Source organism: Rosa chinensis, chromosome 1 (assembly GCF_002994745.2).
Source record: "Rosa chinensis cultivar Old Blush chromosome 1, RchiOBHm-V2, whole genome shotgun sequence".
Taxonomy (NCBI): domain Eukaryota; kingdom Viridiplantae; phylum Streptophyta; class Magnoliopsida; order Rosales; family Rosaceae; genus Rosa; species Rosa chinensis.
In genome coordinates, this window is record NC_037088.1 from 66,072,607 (window position 1) to 66,092,084 (window position 19,478).

The 19,478-nt window shown below is 37.6% G+C and overlaps 2 protein-coding genes across 9 annotated transcripts; both read right to left on the bottom strand.

Moving 5' to 3' along the window:
* Positions 1 to 5: 5 nt before the first annotated feature.
* Positions 6 to 7,034, bottom strand: LOC112182913. 8 transcript variants are annotated; one of them, XM_024321483.2, is made up of 13 exons: positions 6,778 to 7,030; positions 5,296 to 5,389; positions 4,507 to 4,528; positions 4,247 to 4,291; positions 3,585 to 3,691; positions 2,805 to 3,342; positions 2,314 to 2,478; positions 2,035 to 2,133; positions 1,838 to 1,939; positions 1,605 to 1,724; positions 1,026 to 1,166; positions 536 to 862; positions 6 to 408 (listed from the first exon to the last, which is right to left on the bottom strand). In XM_024321483.2, the coding sequence occupies exons 6-13, from the start codon at positions 3,297 to 3,299 to the stop codon at positions 118 to 120; spliced, it is 1,740 nt and encodes a 579-aa protein (XP_024177251.1). In that variant the 5' UTR covers positions 3,300 to 3,342; positions 3,585 to 3,691; positions 4,247 to 4,291; positions 4,507 to 4,528; positions 5,296 to 5,389; positions 6,778 to 7,030; the 3' UTR covers positions 6 to 117. The 8 variants fall into 8 exon arrangements, with proteins under 8 accessions (XP_024177251.1, XP_040368427.1, XP_024177245.1 ...); XM_040512493.1 differs by having other exon boundaries at positions 4,203 to 4,291; XM_024321477.2 differs by having other exon boundaries at positions 4,163 to 4,291.
* Positions 7,035 to 8,388: 1,354 nt separating this feature from the next.
* Positions 8,389 to 12,401, bottom strand: LOC112181644 (glyceraldehyde-3-phosphate dehydrogenase, cytosolic). The gene is made up of 12 exons (XM_024320019.2): positions 12,117 to 12,401; positions 11,992 to 12,015; positions 11,792 to 11,892; positions 11,249 to 11,364; positions 11,069 to 11,168; positions 10,597 to 10,743; positions 10,456 to 10,516; positions 9,991 to 10,124; positions 9,153 to 9,295; positions 8,966 to 9,049; positions 8,802 to 8,891; positions 8,389 to 8,697 (listed from the first exon to the last, which is right to left on the bottom strand). The coding sequence occupies exons 1-12, from the start codon at positions 12,118 to 12,120 to the stop codon at positions 8,646 to 8,648; spliced, it is 1,056 nt and encodes a 351-aa protein (XP_024175787.1). The 5' UTR covers positions 12,121 to 12,401; the 3' UTR covers positions 8,389 to 8,645.
* Between the last annotated feature and the right edge of the window lie 7,077 nt (positions 12,402 to 19,478).

The window sequence follows — 19,478 nt, forward strand, 5'->3', positions numbered from 1 at the left end:
AAACATATTGCCAATGGCTACCTACAAAGCTTAATAGATGGAGTCTCCATCATGGAGAAAATATACAATGATATCGATGTAGTTTACGGTTGCAGTCTTATAAAGAACTAATTATGGCTACATCAACATTCTATTACAAAGCAGGAGGCCCCCAGAACCAATTCTGCGCTGTTGCTTCAGTGTTTCTAAGAGAAAATCTTTATTGTTTTTAAGCTGGAGATACTTTTCCATGTCAAAGCGTGAAGGATTTGACCCGCCCGGGTATGATTGGCGCTGGTAATTACCAGATTCTCCAATTTTCCTGGATGCATTTTCCATGATGTTAAATGGCAAGGAATCGATTATTCCAGGGCTCCAACTCCCACGGCTACTAGCTGACTGACTATGGTCTTGCGCATTAGTCACTTTCTGTAAATTGAATATCAAAGAAATTTGAGTACGATATACTAGAGATAACAATGAATGAAAAACGAGACATGCCAGTGGCAATCAAAAACTGTAATGGGGACGCTAAACTTCCAAATGCTTCTATTACCTGAGAAGCACCCCATGAAAAAGATTTGGGGGTCATTGGTGGTTCAGTCTCATTCCTGCACCCCATAGGAGTACCATCATTACTAGTCTCCCACCGCACCCAAGGCAGTACAACGCCATCCATGAAAACAGGAGGAGGAGGAGTTGACATGGCTGGACTCTGAAAAGTTTCGCCCTTCATTATTCCTCCTAAGCTGGAATTTGTATCACTCCTTTCACCATCAAGTGATGATATATCTGTGTCTTCAACATTTGAAATGAAGTCCTCAATATATCTTTCTGCTTCCTCAGTCAGTCGCTTAGACACCCTACCTTTGTCATTGCTCCTCTGCCAAGTGCAATACAAATGTCAATATACAGTCTTAGAAATTTCATACCAATCCCTCAGACAGGTAAAATAATAATAAATGTAAAACATAATAATAATAACATACAAATATAAACAAACTCAAAGATGACAAATTTTGCAGATTATCAGATGGAACATGTACCCTTCTAGTTTGTGACGGTCTGTCTGGACTGACAATTTTCTTTGGCTCAGGAAGCAATTCTTTTACAATCTTTGAGAGTTCCCTACTGTGTTGTTCCTCCAGCACTATTTCTGCTAATAAATCTTGTTTACGCTTTTCTGACTGTCAATACAAAAAAAAAAAATTAATAATAATAATAATAATAATAAAATTTAAAAAAATTGATCCACTAGTAGCTAAAACTTCATTAAAATGGCACATTTGAATGCCAAGTAGTTGCACAGAACATTTCAAACTAGAATATAAAAGCAAACACGGCACTCTCAGCTTACAGGCTGCTATGGCATAGTCGACAAATAATCTGCCCTAATATCCAGAGTCCAGACATCAAAGGCCATACTCTATAGTCAACTAAACTCGCCTTTACACATAGGCCAGCTGGTGGACATTGTGTAACAGGCTGAAAGGCACTCAAAAAGTCATAAATTGACTATTGTTAGAGATGAAGGACATTTCAGAGGATGAATTGTTTTCAGAACAACTACAAAACATACACAATACAAAATTATAACCTGAGAATCTAAATACAAAATTTCATACCTGTTCCAATTTGGAAGAATAATTCTTCATGATCGAAGAAACAGCCTGAAGTACATCTGAACCGTTAGAACGCAAAGAATCACCAGGTGCTAGAACAGTAGATTTAGTTTTGCCCTTTTCCTGAATAAGTTAAAAGGAAATGAGCTTTAAAATCAAAATAAAGGACCATCAAAACTCTACAAGCGCAGGACAAAGAACATATGTATTGGTTCTAAAGAGCACTAAAAGCAGACTTGTTCAAGTTCCGTCCTAATCTCTTCCACAGCATGTCTAATTTCTTTTCGCATTACTTCATATAATCCACTTTTCATATCATTACCAGCGGGGTGCTCTGCCTGAAAATTAACAACATAACAAATAAGAGCAACTGAGACAAAAGAACTAACTAGGTGGTCTTGATTTCATAAAATGTTCTACAAAGTTTGTCTACCTTCTTCTCTGAATATACAGCTCGTATAGTCTTCTCAGCCCCATTTTTATAGATATAAGCATCCTTCCCCTCATCATCAGTTAGGACAGAAGACTGGCTCTAAACAAAACACTGAAAGTTAAGATCTTTAAATTTTAAGGATTGAAGCCAACTCAACCACCAGGTATGGTCACTCTCAGTGCTTCTTTTCTACCAATTTCAGCTAAATGCTGCCCTAACTAAACACTAGTAGGCAAAAATTCAAACAAACATAGACCAAATAAATGGAGAAACACTTACGGAGTAACCATCATGGCACTTCAGATCTTTTTGGCTAAGAGACCTTCTCAATCCTGGCCTATAATTTGAATCCAATGACTTACGGGACAAGGGCGTGTGGTTGTTTCCACTAGTGAAGTTTTTCGACTTAGCAGTGCTATGATTATGAGGATGATCGAGATCACTCTGTCATAAATGCAGCCAGAAATAAATGAGTTGGAGTATCTCTATAATCTGATATAGATAACAATCTTACATCTACATTGAGTATTAACAGATTACATCAGAGTCTTCAGTCCCGATGTCTAATACAGTCTACACAATGTGGCTAAAAATTCTTTCTTTTACCCATGCAAATACTCCTTCAAATGATTCTAAAGAGCACTAATTGTAATGCAAATTTGTTATCCAAACAAGAACATAATGCAACAGTAAACTAACTACTTTCTAATGCTATCACATCAATCACAATTCAAAATGAAATTAAAGAAGAAAGCCACCACTATTCTCACCTCTGAATCGCTCATCTGATACCGAGCAACAGAAACTGATCGCGTTTGCCTCGAATTTGTCTTACTTTCCGAAACTACCCTCCCTCCACCTGAGCTATTACCAGCACGGCCCCTCGTCTCACCACTACCGCTGCTCACCCTCGGGCCGTGCCTCGACACCGACCTCCCCCGCCTCTGGGCAGGGGTAGTTTCGGAACTCCGCAACGCCGAGCGTCCTCCTCTATCATTCGAGCTAGAATCAAACAGCTCAATCACCAGGTCATTAAGACTAATCTCCGGGAACCCCGAGCCCCTGACCGTGTTCACAAACTTCCTCCTTGGAGTCGGATTGACTTCAAACTCCTCGGCCGGTGGCTCCGTTAGCCGGCGCGAGAAGCAGCTGAGGCTGCGCGAGCGCCGGTGAGACTGATTAACCGAAGTCGAGTCCTCAGCCGGAGCCCGAGAGCTCCCGGTTGCCGTCCGCTTCGTCGTCGATTTGAACGCCGAGGTCGCCATTTCGCGAAATTTCAAAACTAACAAACTTGTGGAACGAATCAAACTAAGACAAATATAAAATAATCAGATAGACGAAAGCTAAGTTTTCCGACGGTCGGTGAAAGCTAGGGTTTGAGTGGTCGGCAATCGGCCGGAGGTAGCTGAGAGAAGAGTGAGAGAGGTTTTAAGGGGAAGATTTTGGTGTTGGCGGATAGATTGAAAATTAAGAAGAAACTAGTTACAGAGCCCACGCTTTGCAGCGGGTAGTATAAATGCATCAATTGTTTTCTTTTTAACTGAACTCACATATAAGGTATGGGTGTTCTATTATCTACTAGAGAGTAATCCGAAGAAACATGCGTCTTTGCTGATGTTTTTTGTGCCTTCCTTGCTAGTGGTACCTGCTCCTTGACCTGAAATAATAAAATGATTGTTAATAAAATGACTCCAAATTTCACTTGAAATTCACTGCAATAAGTTTTTGCCATGCTCAGATTAATTGTCAATGAATCATGGACAACTGAATCAGACAATAAGCTAAATATGTTCTGAGTTATCCTTGATGTATATCACTTAGGAAACAAAGGTCATCTATCACTTCAAGTTAGTTCACGTGTGTTATTGTGTTAGTCTGAATCTGCACTAACCTCTGTATTTTACTGAGGTTTGGGTTTTGATTAGTTGATGAGCTCAACATCTGTGGATTTTAGGGAGTAAAACTTATCTCACAATTTATGAACAGTTTCCTTCTATACTCGGTAACTCATTGAGTGATACAAACTGTGATAAACGGCAATTGTAATCATTGACAGAGAAAAAGGGAACTCAAATGGAACTAATTCATATTGGATCAACAAAATGCAGAGGATACCAGAATGATTTACCAGTGGGTGCCTATTTTAATATATTGGAGTTGACCTTTACCCTTGAATTCGGTGATCTAAGGAGGTACCAGGATGTATACTCACTGTATGTATTGCAAGAACCTTCAAACGTTTGCACACTGAACACACCTGATTAAGACATGGAAGGAAAAAGAAATGTAATCAAACAAACAAATGAACGAAGGTTAAGACATGGAAATTTTTTCCTTCTTTTGATGGATTAGAGCACCACAATGATATGTGAACCAATGCAAATGGTATCAAATACTATAGGTGATTTGTTATTATTTTTTTTTTTTCCCTTTCATGAGTAGGAGTTGAGTCACACAAAGATGAAATCTCACCTATTTCTTCTTGCTAACAGACCTGCAATGCAATAAAAAGTAGGAATAAGGAGTTCATACAAAGAAGAATAAATTATGCAATTGACATGGAGAAAAATTAAGCATACAGCTTTTAAGAATAGAAATCCATCATATAATTCGTATCAAACACAAACTATAGCTACAAAGATCATGAACATGCAAAAAGGGGTATATGAATTCAGTTGAAAGTATAAGGAAAACAGGTTTGAAGCAGAAACCACAAATAAGAGGGCAATCATATCAATGAAGAATAACAGTAATCAATATTTTCTCTCTTAGAACTCCCCCTTTCTTAATGTGGACATAATTTTAAAATAGAAATGAAATTTTAAAATAAAGGTCCAGTTGCCTATAGAGCAATTCTTTACAGTGGAAGATATATACCCAGGTGATGGCAAGCTGGGAAAAGATTAGAGAAAAGGCTTGGTAAAGCAGAAGAAGATGCAGCAGAGGACTAAGTTTTTTTTCATATTCCCAATCCCTCAAATATCTGGTGATATCTGACTTTGTAAAAATATATGATAAAGATATATGCATAACTAAAGTCCAAGTGGTTACATTACATGATACATACCCTTCTACTTGATCATCAATTTATAAAAATAAAAATAAAAAATAAAAAAATCAGAAATTAAAGAAAAAAATATCTCAAGCATGAATGAAATTACACTGAAGACCTCAAAATTAATACTCCTCTTGCTTAAAGGAGTATTAAACTGTGAAAAACATGAAAAGTATATGTAATATTGTTTTGAGAGTTTTACTTACCCTCAAGACTTAGATCGATTAGTTTCAGGTAGCCTCCTGGGAATTCTGTTTTGGCCAGCAAAGTTTTTTTTTTATGGTGTGCAGAGTATCTTTGCTGTAAGCAAACAGAAAATCCATTAGAAATTTACAACATTAGAGAATAAATATGTTACTTTAGGTTTACTGATGCAGGTTGTGAGTGTGAAAAAGGTAAACACATTTTTCTTCACGCATATTTCTCATGCTTATTCACTATGTAAATCATGAAGGTATATCAGATTACGATTCAAGGGAAGAAAAAACAAACTATATTCATCTGACCAAACTTAAATGCAGTTAAACTGATCTATTTGCTGCTCTATCTGAAAGCTTTATAAGAAACTAACATTTTCTGATAATGTAATGATTCAGGTTATGGCTATGTTTAAAGAGCTTCAGGTTGATTTGGAAAGTGATGTCCTGGATAGCCTTTCAGTCAAAGACGCTGTTGTTGAGGAACCATGAAAAGAGTAAAGCTTTGAAATACTGACAGTGGATTCAATCCTTCACATTATGCGGACTGTATATAATAGAACACCAAATAAGAGAGCAAAGTTGAAGAAAGGCATGGAGGGGAACCAAGGAATGGAATTCTTGTGTTAGCTCAACTGGGGAAAGCACATATTCTTTCATTTTGGAAGGCATGGAGAGAACTGCAATGCAAATTTCAAATACATACCCAAATCACCCTAAATGAAAGGTTTATGCTGTAAATTAAAATTCTTGAAAATTGTTGAAGTAGAGCTGAAATTTCTGCTGAGATCGGAAGGCGTCTCTCAAAGTTCAACATGATTAGATCAGTACGTTACTGACAAAAAGTGTTCAGTAACATTTACCACTGGTGACTACCCATTTTTGGTTTAAAATTTTCTAGCTACGCTACGTGAGTTTCTTTATAAACTCCTGAATCTTTACTATGTATGGCCTTTTTGGTTGCTGTTAATTAGATGTTATCAAAGATTGGACCTTGTTGACTTAGATCCTAATTATGATTCTCAATTACTTTGATGACATTGATCGCATCACTGTTAACTTCAAGCTTGCTGAAGTTTTCTCCAACTTCAAAACAAAGTTCTATTAACTGTGTTAAGGCCTTAGCTGGCTCTGTTTCACTCCAAAAGAACCTACACTTAATGAAACTAAACACAACAACTTATCTATTTAAAAAGATCATGTAACTATTTTTTCAAAGAATATACAATAAAGAAGAAAAGAGAAAATTATTCAGACAAAGAATAAGAACATTTGAGAGTTGAATCTCAATTCGATTACCCACATGATAAAACCATCGCAATCAATGAAATAGAAACGCCTAGCCTTTAAATTTCAACCCATATTTCAAACAAAAATCGATGGATCGATCTCTAATATGAGTTGAATTCGCAGAAACAAATAGTGAGATTGTAAAGCAAACAACAAATACAGAAAGATTTCATAATCAAAACCACAATTTCAAACACTCACCTCTTCTTTTTCCTGCTGAAAATGATACCCAAACCTGTCCTTCGTACGTGATCGATCCAGTTGCATCGACCGGACAGCCACGCCTGTTAACGTCGGAGCTTGATAACTACACTCGATGAACAGTGCTTAGGAACAGAATTTGAATGAGGCCACGTGGATTTTTGGGCCGGTTTTGTGTTTTGAAAAAGGAAAATTTATTATTTGCTACTATTTTCACGGATTTATTGCCCTCTTTGGAACTTTGTGTGCATGAACTAGTCGAGTTTGGTGAAGAGGATCAACCCTAGGTAAAATTGTTGCAATTATTTAAACTTGCTTAATTAGTATATTGCTTTGCCGGAGAAATATTTATATATAGATAAAAAGAAGATAATAATCGAGAATTTTGATTTAATTCAATCATATAGGAGAAAATACATAAAGATGGCAGTAAAGTTGCGCATCAATTGGCTAAACAAGCTATGGTTGCTAGAGAGAATAATTTTTGGAAGGAAGCAAGGCCACCATGGCTTTTTGAAATACTGTTAGTTGATTGTAGGAGTTGAAGTTATGGAGGGTGATACTTTTTTTTAGTTGCTCTCATCAAGTAGGGTTTTTAATGATATCGTCTTTAATTTCGAAGGTTGTATTGACCATTTGTTATTGATGAAAATTTATATTTGATCCAAAAAAAAGTACATATCTAAACATCTCCATGGTTTTTTTTTTTTTTTTTGCCGAGGTTACATTTTGTTCTATAATTGTTTGTAATATTTGTTTATTGGTGAAATCCCTTTATTTGATAAAAAAAAAAACAAAATGTACATTATGCTTTGAGAAGGGTTTGGTTTTATTAGCTTATGTATATATCAATTTTAAAATTTAGCTACTATTAGCCTAGGACTAACAAAAAGTCATTTTCTTTACCTAACTCTCTTGTTAAACAATCCAAAATAGCTAAATTTCCTTTCTTCTCTTGTAAAATATCTTACGTCCTAAGTTCTCGTATGAGTTGTAAGTATGAGATATTGGAATGGAGGATACATTACAGTTGTTTTTAGATTTAAAGTGTCTTAGGGTTCTTTATCAGTATATTATTTTCCACATGATTTGGTTATTCAAATCACTGTCGATTCAAACAATTATTTAATTGCTATTGATTATGTTATTTCGTTTTTTTTTTCTCTTAAACAGTCATATCTTGAATTGAACACCCTAGTAAATTGAATTTCAAATATCATCCTTAAAACTCAATCTTCATTAGATAAGAAACAGAGAAAGTGAGGTCTAGTTTATCATTGATTTCCTGCAACCTCCGAAAGGTTGCGATATGGCACAAATTGCTCATGAAATTGAGCTCATAACACTAGTCTAATTGTATATGTGTATATCCTACCATTTTTTAAGCCAAGTGTTGCAACTGTATTTCACATCGCAAATGTTAAGTCTAGCATTACCCAAACAATTTTCTTGATCTCCAACTAATTTTGCATTAGCTTCTACAAAAAATCACCTGCTTGAATTTGTTAGGAAAGACCACAGACGACATTGGCGTGTGGCTTTCTTTCTTTCCTTTTCCAGGAAACCTACTTCTATACCATAACGTAAACGGAAAGGCCACCAACTCTGATATTATGGTGCTTGTAAGAGACTCCTATTTTAAATAGGATAAAGCTGAAATTGTCAAAGTTTGAATGTCCACACTTTTCTCGTTGTGAAAATGTCTGATCTAGCTACTCTAATACAAAGTACTGAAGCATCTAATCAGGCACAGACCAATTTTGAGTTTATATGTTAGAATCAGAATTATTTTATGCTGCTGCATCTGCTAACCATGAACCGAAATCTACACATACTATCGACATTGATTCAATACTACTTTTGCTACCTTATGCTGAATCAAATGACGCAATGTAGGTCATCAAGTCAACGATGCGAGTGCTGCAAGTTCATCATAAAACAAACCAAAATGAGAAGAACATTTGGATTATGGTTTCATCACCATGAATTCAAAAATGGAGGTTACATTAGGTGTCGAAAATCACCTGTATCCCCACTCGTTGTCGTACCATGCAACCAACTTGTGGAAGTTATCGTTCAAAGCAATTCCGGCCTTTGCATCAAAAATACTTGACCTGCACAGTTATGATCCAATAGATGATGTAACAGCAATTACCAAAATCATAGGCATATATATGCATTTGTGTACCTGCTGTCACGCTCAAAGTCAGTAGAGACCACATCATCTTCAGTGTAACCCAAGATTCCCTTCAGGTTTCCCTCAGACTCTTCCCTATAGAGACCATTATAAATTGAATTATACCACCAAATCAGAGCTTGATAGTTTAGATCAAGAACTACTAAATACATTTCAACGTATTCGTCTCTACCCTTACTTGATGGCAGCTTTTATTTCCTCATACGTAGCTGGCTTTTCTAGTCTCACTGTTAGGTCTACCACCGAAACATCAAGACTAGGAACACGGAATGACATTCCGGTCAATTTACCATCCAGGTCAGGTAGAACTTTACCAACAGCCTTCACAAGCCACAGTACATATATGGTTAGTTTGAGACATTGCAAAACTAAGGTGACAAACCAAACATTACGGACAAGATCGACTTGTGGCAGTGGGGATGATACACAATGTTACCCATGCGGTCAGAAAGTAAAATGCATAATGCTTCACCGGTTCTAGTCCAAATCCTCATTTCCGCCCAACTTTGGTTGAAACGATACATCAACACAATCATCAGTTGAAATAGGGATAAATGTGTGCATGAAAGCTACCGAGGTTGAATTGGAGTAGAGGCCATTTGGAAGATACTTGAACGAAAATTAGGATTTGGAACTCTGAGGGAATTTACTAGGAATTCTTTTGACGATAGCAATGACATTTTGAGATGTAATCGAAGAAGCGAAGACATTTTTCCGCTTCTTTCTTACAGTTATTTGTACATACTCCCTAGGAATTGTATTCATGCAGCGCATGTTTTAGTTAGGTAGCGCTTTTGTTCCCTGCTTTTCCACATGGGGTAATGGGTAGACCTCACTGGATATCCGATGTACTAATATCTGTTGTACTTATCTAAATTGCTTAATAATATGCAATTCCTTATTCTAAAAAAAAAAAACACAAAGATGTTTTGTGATTCTTAGTCTAAGATTTCCTCATAATTTTAAAGGAGGCCTGGGTTTAAATGTTCCATCACATGTACTACAATTGCTATTACCTTAGCAGCTCCGGTAGTAGTGGGAATGATGTTGATATAAGCAGCTCTTCCAATTCTCCAATCTTTGATAGTTGGTGCAGCTTTTCCAGGTCTCCAATCATTAGGACATGTTCCATCAACACCTCTTTGGCTAGCTGCATCATCAAAAGTTAAGACCGCAAACTGAACATAGGGTAATGTGGCCGAAAGACTAAACTAATGCCTCTATTGGTTCATTGCTTAGAGATTTAGGAATGTGGAAAGAATTCATTAATTAATTTTCCCCTGTAAATGCAAGCTTGGGGAAAAAAAAAAAAAGATGGCTACTCAAAGGAAAATGGTGCCCGAAAAGATGGAAGACTAATTAAAAGCATTCGTCTCCAGCGGGTTTGCTTTCATTTCTCCTGTGACATTGAATTGTTCAATTTCCTCGAATCAAACGGGGCCGAAAAGAATTGCAAAACGAACAACAAAAAAGAGCCCTACCAGTAACTGAGTGAACAGTACTCATCAGACCCTCGATGATACCAAATTTATCATGAATTACCTGCAAAATTCACATGAGTATTAAACTATTAGCAACAGCATCAAATGCTACCATGACCAAATGAGCAGACAGATATGAACCTTTGCAAGGGGGGCAAGGCAGTTGGTGGTGCAACTAGCACCGGAAACAACATTAAGCTCCGGCTTGTATTCCTTCTCATTGACACCCACAACAAACGTAGGAGCACCATCACACGGGCAAGTGACAATAACCTTCTTTGCTCCGCCCTAGTAGTATACATAAAAGAAACTCAGGTAAGGCAATCAATTCATGACCGAAATCCATGAATATCCCCCAAAAACGAAGAGATCAAAGCCATAGTGTTTGAAAAAGCAAAGGTGTAAGCATAACAAAGCTGGCAAACCAATTTCTAGCATACAACTCTAACTTCAAAAGGGAAAAAAAAAAAAAAAGCCTCATCATAAAGGCCTGAACAATTGCACTAAACTAACTGCCTGCTAAACAAAACAAAATTTGTCACTGATCTGAAATCCACGATACATAAACCAAACTGCATCAAAACATGACAAGTTATTAGGGAGAGCAGCCAACCTTCAAATGGCCCTGAGCAAATTCGATTTCGGTGGCAGTACCAGAGGCATCCACGATGTATTCGGCTCCTGGGCCAGACCAAGGGATTTCGTCTTCTCGGCTAAAAGGTTTTACAATCTTTTCATTCTTTTTACTCTATTGTAAATGGAATATTACATTATAGTGGGACTGTTATCATACCTGATTGCAAAAATGGTGACTACCTTGTTACCAAAGTAAACATGATTTGCATTCTTAAGTTTCACATCGCAATTCTTCCATGCACCGTGGACAGTGTCGTGCTTGAACATGTAGACCTGGTCCACACGATAATTCGACTCCTCAAATTTCTGATCAATTATATTTTCACGACTTCAAACCATAAATAAACTATATTTTCATGATCATTGAAAAATGAACATGATGGCAAATTGGTAGTTGCATTCCTAAAATGGTTTAAGAATTCGGATTACTGAAAATTGAAATCATATGAAGTATTAGATTGCAATAAACCACCACAGGTGGTCAAGTTGGTAAGAGCCTCCAGGTGTGGAACCCCCATACTCGGGTTCGAATTCCGCCGACGCTTATTGGAGTTAAATCTCAATACATTCTTGATGGCCAGGGGGAGGAAGTGTTTTGACAAGAGCCTTGGAAGCCTCTGAGGACACCGTGTGATTGAACAATAAAAAAAAAGTATTAGATTGCAATACACCCAAAATATAGAAACGAAAAGAAAATTACAATATAGTCGGCCGTGATGTAGGGGTCATTAATGCAAACAAGCTCAATATCATCTCTTTGCAAAGCCACTCTTGTGACCAATCTTCCAATTCTTCCAAACCCTAAACAATAAGTCCATTATTTAAAAATTCTGAAGAATAGATACTTATCCAAATCTTCATAAGATTAAAAAGATAAATGTGCGGTTAATGAAATAGTACCATTGATTCCGAGTTTGATTTTCCCTGTGAATACAATTTAAGATCCTATTAGTGAATCGTGTATAATGAAATTCAAACAGACAGAGGAAAAGAAAAAAAAAGCATGATTAAAATTTCATCATTACCCATGACGATACACAAGATTGAATAGATTATTAGACAAGAAGCTCTGGAGTGTGTGTATGGTGGGCAAGTGAAGCGATGCTATTATTGAGGGTTTCCATATGGAAAAGAGATAGAGAATTGGAGACCAAAAGAACCGGTGGCTGTGACATCAGGCAAGGCCAAGAGACTCCTTGCTGCTCTGCGTAGTTTTACCGCGAGATTCGGTCACATGGTGAGAAAATGGATCTGGTTTTTGGTCTTTGGATGTGAGATCACGGCTCAAATAGGACATTTACAATTTGCCCCAATCTAAGCTACGTACCAGAAACATTTCAAACAAACTTCTAGTTGCCACCATTTATAGGGCATGGTCTCTTCGGAATTAATGAATTCATAAATCAAGGGATTGTTCGATCATCGTTTCATACTAGGGTGCCAATTTCTATTGAACATTGATTCAGATGTTTATCAATACTGTTTATCACTAAAATTTTGAGAAATATTCTAATATTGTGAACCTATTTAATTTATCATTAAGATAAAGTTCTTATGTTAAATATTCTAAAAAAAAAAAAAAAAGTTCTTATGTTTAAAGTTAACTTGGTGTACATGTAAGGTCATAATTGAAGTTTATTTTCCTATGAGTTGTGAGTTATGACAGAGAAGTATTCATATATAAGTTGAAAAACAAGAATAATTCATAAAGCGCAACTTCATATTTCGGAAAGAAGACCCACTTGATGAGATGTTGTTAATCACTCGCGGCAAGTTATTGACTTACACCACCGCAGACAGTGTAGGTGTTGATTGTCTCGAAAATGGTGACTTCTATGGCCCAGAACTCCTTGACTAGGTGCTAAGGACTTATTCCAATCCCCGCGTATCCAACCTTCCCTTCCCTACCAAAACAGTCCAAGCGCATACGGATGTTGAGGTGTTTGCTCTAAAGGCCAATGACTTGAAAAATGTAGTGTCCAAGTTCTGGTGGCTTTTCCCCAGCTCTAGTTTGGAGCAAGCATGCAAGCCAAGGGCAGCTCAGGCTTTGCAAGCAGTCTGGCGCCGCCATAAATACCGTCCAAGACTCGCCAGACTAACCATTGAAGGAGGGCGGTGTATTTCTGCCACCCACCGCACTGCATTCTCATTACCCTTCATAGCATCATAGAGATGCATGCACATTAGTTCAAGATAACAATGTACGGTGATTTATTAGTAACTTGATTTGCTGAAGAACTAATTAGACCATGCATGTTTGATTTAGTTCTTACTATTCATGTTTTTTCCTAAGCCAAAATCAAAAGCTTTTGCAACACTAAAGTCCTAAACACATTGTCCTACCCCACTACTAATACTAAAAGCTTCCGCACCAAATTACAACAGTAGTATTAAAGCCACAAATTCTAACAGGTTTCTATTTTTCATCCTATTTTGAATATCAACCTTCTTTTCTTGTCAAATATTTTGCAGAATTCTCCATGAAATAATATAGCACATCCATTTTCCATCATTTGTCCGACACTTAGGAGATTATGCTCCAAGCTAGGAACTAATAGAACATCATTAATCTTTTTAGTTCCTAAATTAGTTGGGATGGAAATCGTACATTTGCCTTTAGTCTTCACCATTTCTCCATTTCCCAATTTCACTTGAGACTTTTGTGAAGTATCAAGATTGGAGAAAATGGATTTGTCTCCTGACACGTGATTGTTGCAACTGCTATCCACGTACCACTTCTTGTTTTTCTCTTCAATCGCCAAGTGACATGCATAGAAGAGCTTCTCATCTTGCTCATTTTCTTCTTAAAAGTTTGCTCGGTGATTTTTCTTAAAGAAACAATTTTTCTCGATATGACCGAACTTGTTGCAGTTTTGGCATTTTGGTTTTCCTCAAAACCAACAATCTTCTTCTTGATGATTATTCTTTTTGCAAATCCCACATGGAGGATTATTTCTTCTTTTCTTAAAATCCTTTTTATTTTCCCAATATTTGGGTCTATCTCCTCCTCTAGAAAATTCTTCAAACTTCTTTTCTTTTTCATTTTTCTGAGATCGAATATTGAGTTTAAATGTACGTGAAAAGACTGATGAATAGCCCATGGACTTAACTTCTGTTTGGCTCCAGTTTTGTTACAGCTGGTCAACAGTCTCTTTTTTGCCCGGGCTTGCCAGCACAGTTCCGGTGCGGTCTTCGGGGGTGTCCCTTGACCTGACTTCTTTCGAGCGATTGTGAACGAGGAGAGCACCAACCTCGTCGTGGGATTCTTTGTGCCTCGTGGTGAGGACTTTTGCTAAGCTTCTTCAAAATCACACAATTGATACTCGACGTCGTAGATCGAGCAGATAGAAAATCATTGGGAAGTGGGGAGAACTTGCTAAAGCGTGACTTTAGCTTGGCTGGTTTCTGAGGGCGTTACCCTTGCTTGGCTAGTTCAGTAACCGTTGGCTGCCGGGTCAAAGTGGTTGGCCTTAAACAAATCATGATGGAGCACTAATGGAATTATGGTAGGTTTTCCAATTAAGCATTAATGGAATCATGATAGGTTTTCCAATTAAGCATTAATGGAATCATGATAGGTTTTCCAATGTTGGCCACCATGAAATGTAGTTGAATGCTTCCCCACGTGCATGTCATATTCCTTAATTGAATAGAGTATGAATATTCTCATGAGCGTGCCTTTTCTTGCAGCTTGCATAATCTTCCATAATTCTGCAGGTAGGCTTTATTTAGCCTCTAAATAATATATTTCGAACTTGTCGACAATATATAGCTGGAGTCATTAACATTAGCTCAATTTCTCCAAGATACGCCTTGTCAGGTGAAAATGCTCATTTTGAGTTCAAACAACTTCCACAGGAGCAAAATGATATTTTGGTTTTCAATGAGATCTTTTGTGTTCCGCTTTTGGCAAGAGCTGCTTTAGGCTAATTAATCTAGTAATTAATTTTTGTTGGGTTTTTTGCACCAACAGTGTCTGGAGACTTGAGTGACTGACAATATGATACCCAAACTTATAAAGTTATCAATGTAATATCCATACTCAATTTTTCGTATCTCTGTCGTACCTATGGTCATTTTCTGTCACAGTGCCGTCAATTTAACCACCTGCGTAGCACGTGACTCATTAAATGAGGCAAAAAAGACTTATTTGCCCTCAATTCGTTTATTTATTTATTTATTTATTTTTAATATTCAATTCGTTAAATTCTCTCTCTCTCTCTCTCTCTCTCTCTCTCTCTCTCTCTCTCTCTCTCTCATCATCCTCTTCCTTGAAACAGATTAAATCCAAAACTTCTGATTTCATCTCACATCAAATTCAACCTCTTGCAATTTCCTTTCCCATCCAAATCCACCACCAGTCCCACCTCAGTGACAACAGTCAAGATAAGTATTTGAACCTAGCAATTCTTCATGATCATCTTCTTAAACCCAGAAAAAGAGCAAAAGGAAAAAAAAAACTAAGATATCCCAGCAATTGTTCATGTTCTTGAGCCCATTCATGCATGTCCATCATCTTAAACCCAGCATACTCAGAACTTATCTGAGTCAATGCATTTATCAGAACATCCAATATCAGTGGCTCTTTAGTACCGATATCCACCCTGTCAATAAATATATCCAATAGGTGAGTAAGAACCATCTACCCTTCTGTCTCCAATTGTATAAGAGAATCAGCATATAACAAACTATCAACATAAAGCCTGAAATTGTGAAGGATTATAACAGTTCCACAATTCAAGATGAGCTACATACCAAACATGGCCCAAGTTGTCTTGAATCTCAAGAATAGCAGGAGGCCTCTTGAATCACGCTCACCCAGCCACCTAAATTCAGATCCGAACAATCTGATCCAAACCAAGGTCAGTGAACAAGAACTTCGATCACGGGATCACGTGTACAAAAACATCAGTGAACAAGAACTTCGATCCCAGCCTCACCTCTGCCAGCCCGCCGCAACAAAACATCGGAAGAAGGTCTAGTGCAGGCTGCAGCCCCAAATTCGAACTCCATTCGAAATCCAACTTCGATCCCACCGCCGCCCATCATGGTCTGTAGCCGCCTCACCATTCTCTAAAAGACTCGAAGCCGACGTCGTGGGTTCAAACAAGACAGCCCATTTCCCCTCCTCGCCGAAGTTCAACTTCGACTTGCCAGAATTCATGAAAGCTTCTCACTTCACTCTGTGATTTCCTCTCTCTCTCTCCCTGAACAGAAAACCCTGGTCCGAATGTGGTCCAGTTCCCAAATTCTAGCGAATATGAGATTTCAAGCCCCGTAACCTCTCTCCACCGATTTTTTTTCGACTAAGACCTCCCACCACCAATTGGGATATTCAGTTTTTATTTTCAATATATAATAATTTTTTCAATTTATTTTCAATTTTGAGAGAGTGGAAAAGTCTATTTTGCCCTTATTTTGCAACTCATGTGCGTCACATCATTCACATGTGACCAACATTAACGGTGCCGTAACGGGAAATGACCGTAGGTATGACACAAATACGAAAAATTGAGTTTTGGTATTACATTGATAACTTTATAAGTTCAGGTATCATATTGTTAGTCACCTAAGTCTCCAGACACTATTGGTGTAAAAAACCCATTTTTGTTTGCTGTATGATCTAAACAACCCATTTTTGTTTGCTGTATGATCTAAACAGGACACATAGCTGTAATATAGAAGAGAACGCTGAAGACAAAACTCAAATCTAATGGTACGACTCAGTCAAGTGGAAGTTTAGCATCAGTGGCCTCGGTTGTAGGTAAGTTTGACTGCTGAAGGTGGAAGAAGATACTTCCTGTTCTGTGTGTTACTGCTCTATTACTGGATCCTCTGTTTTGTTATCTCCTTGTGGTCAATGATGAGAAGAAGTGCCTTGAATTGCACAGAAGATTAGGGGTCATAGCCATTGTTTTGAGATTTGTGGTGGACTTCTTTTATGTGTTATATGTCATTTATCGATTTCGTGCTAGTAGTGTTGTTACTCTTTGCTCTCGATCATCAAGAGAAGGTGAATTGGTTCCAGATACTCGGACAATAGCAATAAGGAAATATTAGTTCTTCCGAATCCACTTCCTATTCGACATACTTGCATGTGATTCTTCCACTTCCACAGGTAAGGATAGCTACTTACATTATAGCAATGGATTATTCATTGATCGATTTGCATAAGTATATCTTGCAACTAGTTGCATATTTTGTGTGCTTGTAATGAATTTGCCAGATTGATAAGTAGAACTGTTAGAAGCACTTCAAGTTTAGTACATCATATCTTTAAAAAGCTGCCTTTAATCTCTTTCTTTACATACTTGCTAGACTTCTAATCATTCTGTTTGAAGGGAAGCAACCCTACAATAATTGGGTGTTAAACTCCTGAGTCCTGAGACCTACTCTTTAGGGTAAATTTGAGCAGACTGGACTCATTTTCACTCAGACCCACCATTGGGGAGAACATGCATGGGGATGACGGGGTAAGAGCGTACCTAAGCTACTTCTAAGGGGTCAGTTATCATTTGAATTACTAGTGCTAAGACGTTGATGAATAACCCCCTTGAAACTCACTTTCTACAGGAGCAAAATGAAGAAACTCGATCTTTTGGTTTTGATGAGATCTATCTTTGTGAAACTGTTTGCTTCTTCTTAAACGCTATATATCGTCTTCTTTATATATCCTGGTGATCTTAAGAAGCGTATCAAAAATGAGTAGCAAGAGTAGAAGAACAACCATTAATTTAGAAGAACAAAATTTGATTAAATGTTGGTTTTAATTTTTAGAATAAAAGAGATATGTGGCTTGGTTTAATTTAGAATAACTAATGAACTCAACGACTTAACATGGAATGCACTAGATTAGTTAGCCAATCATCTCAACAGTCTGGGCTGGTAATGGACTGTGGGGCTAATATGTGAATTCAAAAACCCGTGCATCCAGCAACAAATTTTCTTCAATATGTACACGTTTGGATGGTGTTCACAAAGTCTACCTTACTTTATATGACTAATTCCTTGATTATCAAGGTTTAGATTCCTTTTCCCCGACTTACTTGATTACCAATTAAGTTTAGTTGGGTATCTACAATCTACTTTCCGTATTCGATAGGGAAAAAGTCTATATAATTATATATATGTTGCGTCTACGCAGTTGGCACAAGTTCGTCATTATGGTAACTGAGAATACCCACAATTTCATAAATTCAATCTTCATCAATCTCTGAAGTCGAAAAACAGAAAATAGGACGACGAGATGGCGCCGCTAGTGAGTATGGAAGACTTCATAGAAAAACAACTTCGACCTGGTTCAACCTTGAATATTTTGGGTCAGGTTGCTTGTGTTGCACGGGAGAAACTCAAGCAAAGGAGGAAGGAGAAAAGTATTAAAGTCAAAACTCAGATGGGTAGTAGTAGTACCCCCAAGGTTAAAGAGCCCAATTATGTAGCTGAAACATATTCCAAGGAGACGGATGCTGATATGAACAAAAGAAAGAGTCGAGAGGACGATGTTGATCATCATGACAAGGGTTTTCAATTGAAACAACGGAAGACAATTTTTTTGCACGAGGAATTTGGTACTACCTCCAAGACTAAAGAACCAAATTCATCAATGGGTAAAGAATTTGAGGAGGATGCTTTATACTCAGTTGGCACAATAAGGAGAGAAAGTTCTTTCCTTAGGACAAATTATGTAACGAGCTCTGTGTTTGGCTCCAAAACTGGTCCGGCTAGCAAACACTCTGATTCAGGGTTTCAGGAAAAATATGGGTTGACAAAGAAGAAGAGTATTGATGGTGGTGAGGATGGTAAAGCTTGGAGTTTGAAGCCCAAGCCGAAGAATATGAAGATTAAGAAGGAAAAGGGGTTGAGATTCAAGAGGCCTAAGGAGCATATGAGAGCACCCAGATATAGTACTGATCCTAATGACTTGCCTGAAGACTTGAAAAGGAAGATTGAAACTTTGGAAGGTATTGAAAGTTTTGAAAAGGCTAAGATGACTATGGTGATAGAGAAGCATCTGTTCGAGACTGATCTGACTGATAGCGCAAGCCGATTGTCAATGCCTCTGAAACAAATCAAACCGGAGAGTTTCTTGGACGAGGATGAGATAAAGTTTCTTGCATCTCAACAAGACTGGCCGGTTTCAGTTATAAGTCCCAAACTGAAGGACGAAAATCTAACTTTCAGGCAATGGAACATGAATAAGAATAACGGCAACGTTAGCTCAAGTTATGTGTTGAAAACAGGTTGGAACGAACTTCACAAGAAAAACGGTCTCCAAGTAAATGATGTAATCCAAGTTTGGTCATTTCGAGATGTGGGAAACAACCTTCACTTTGCTCTTGTTCTTGTTGAGAAGGCAACAGAGGGCGGTTTAAGACCATCACTAGATG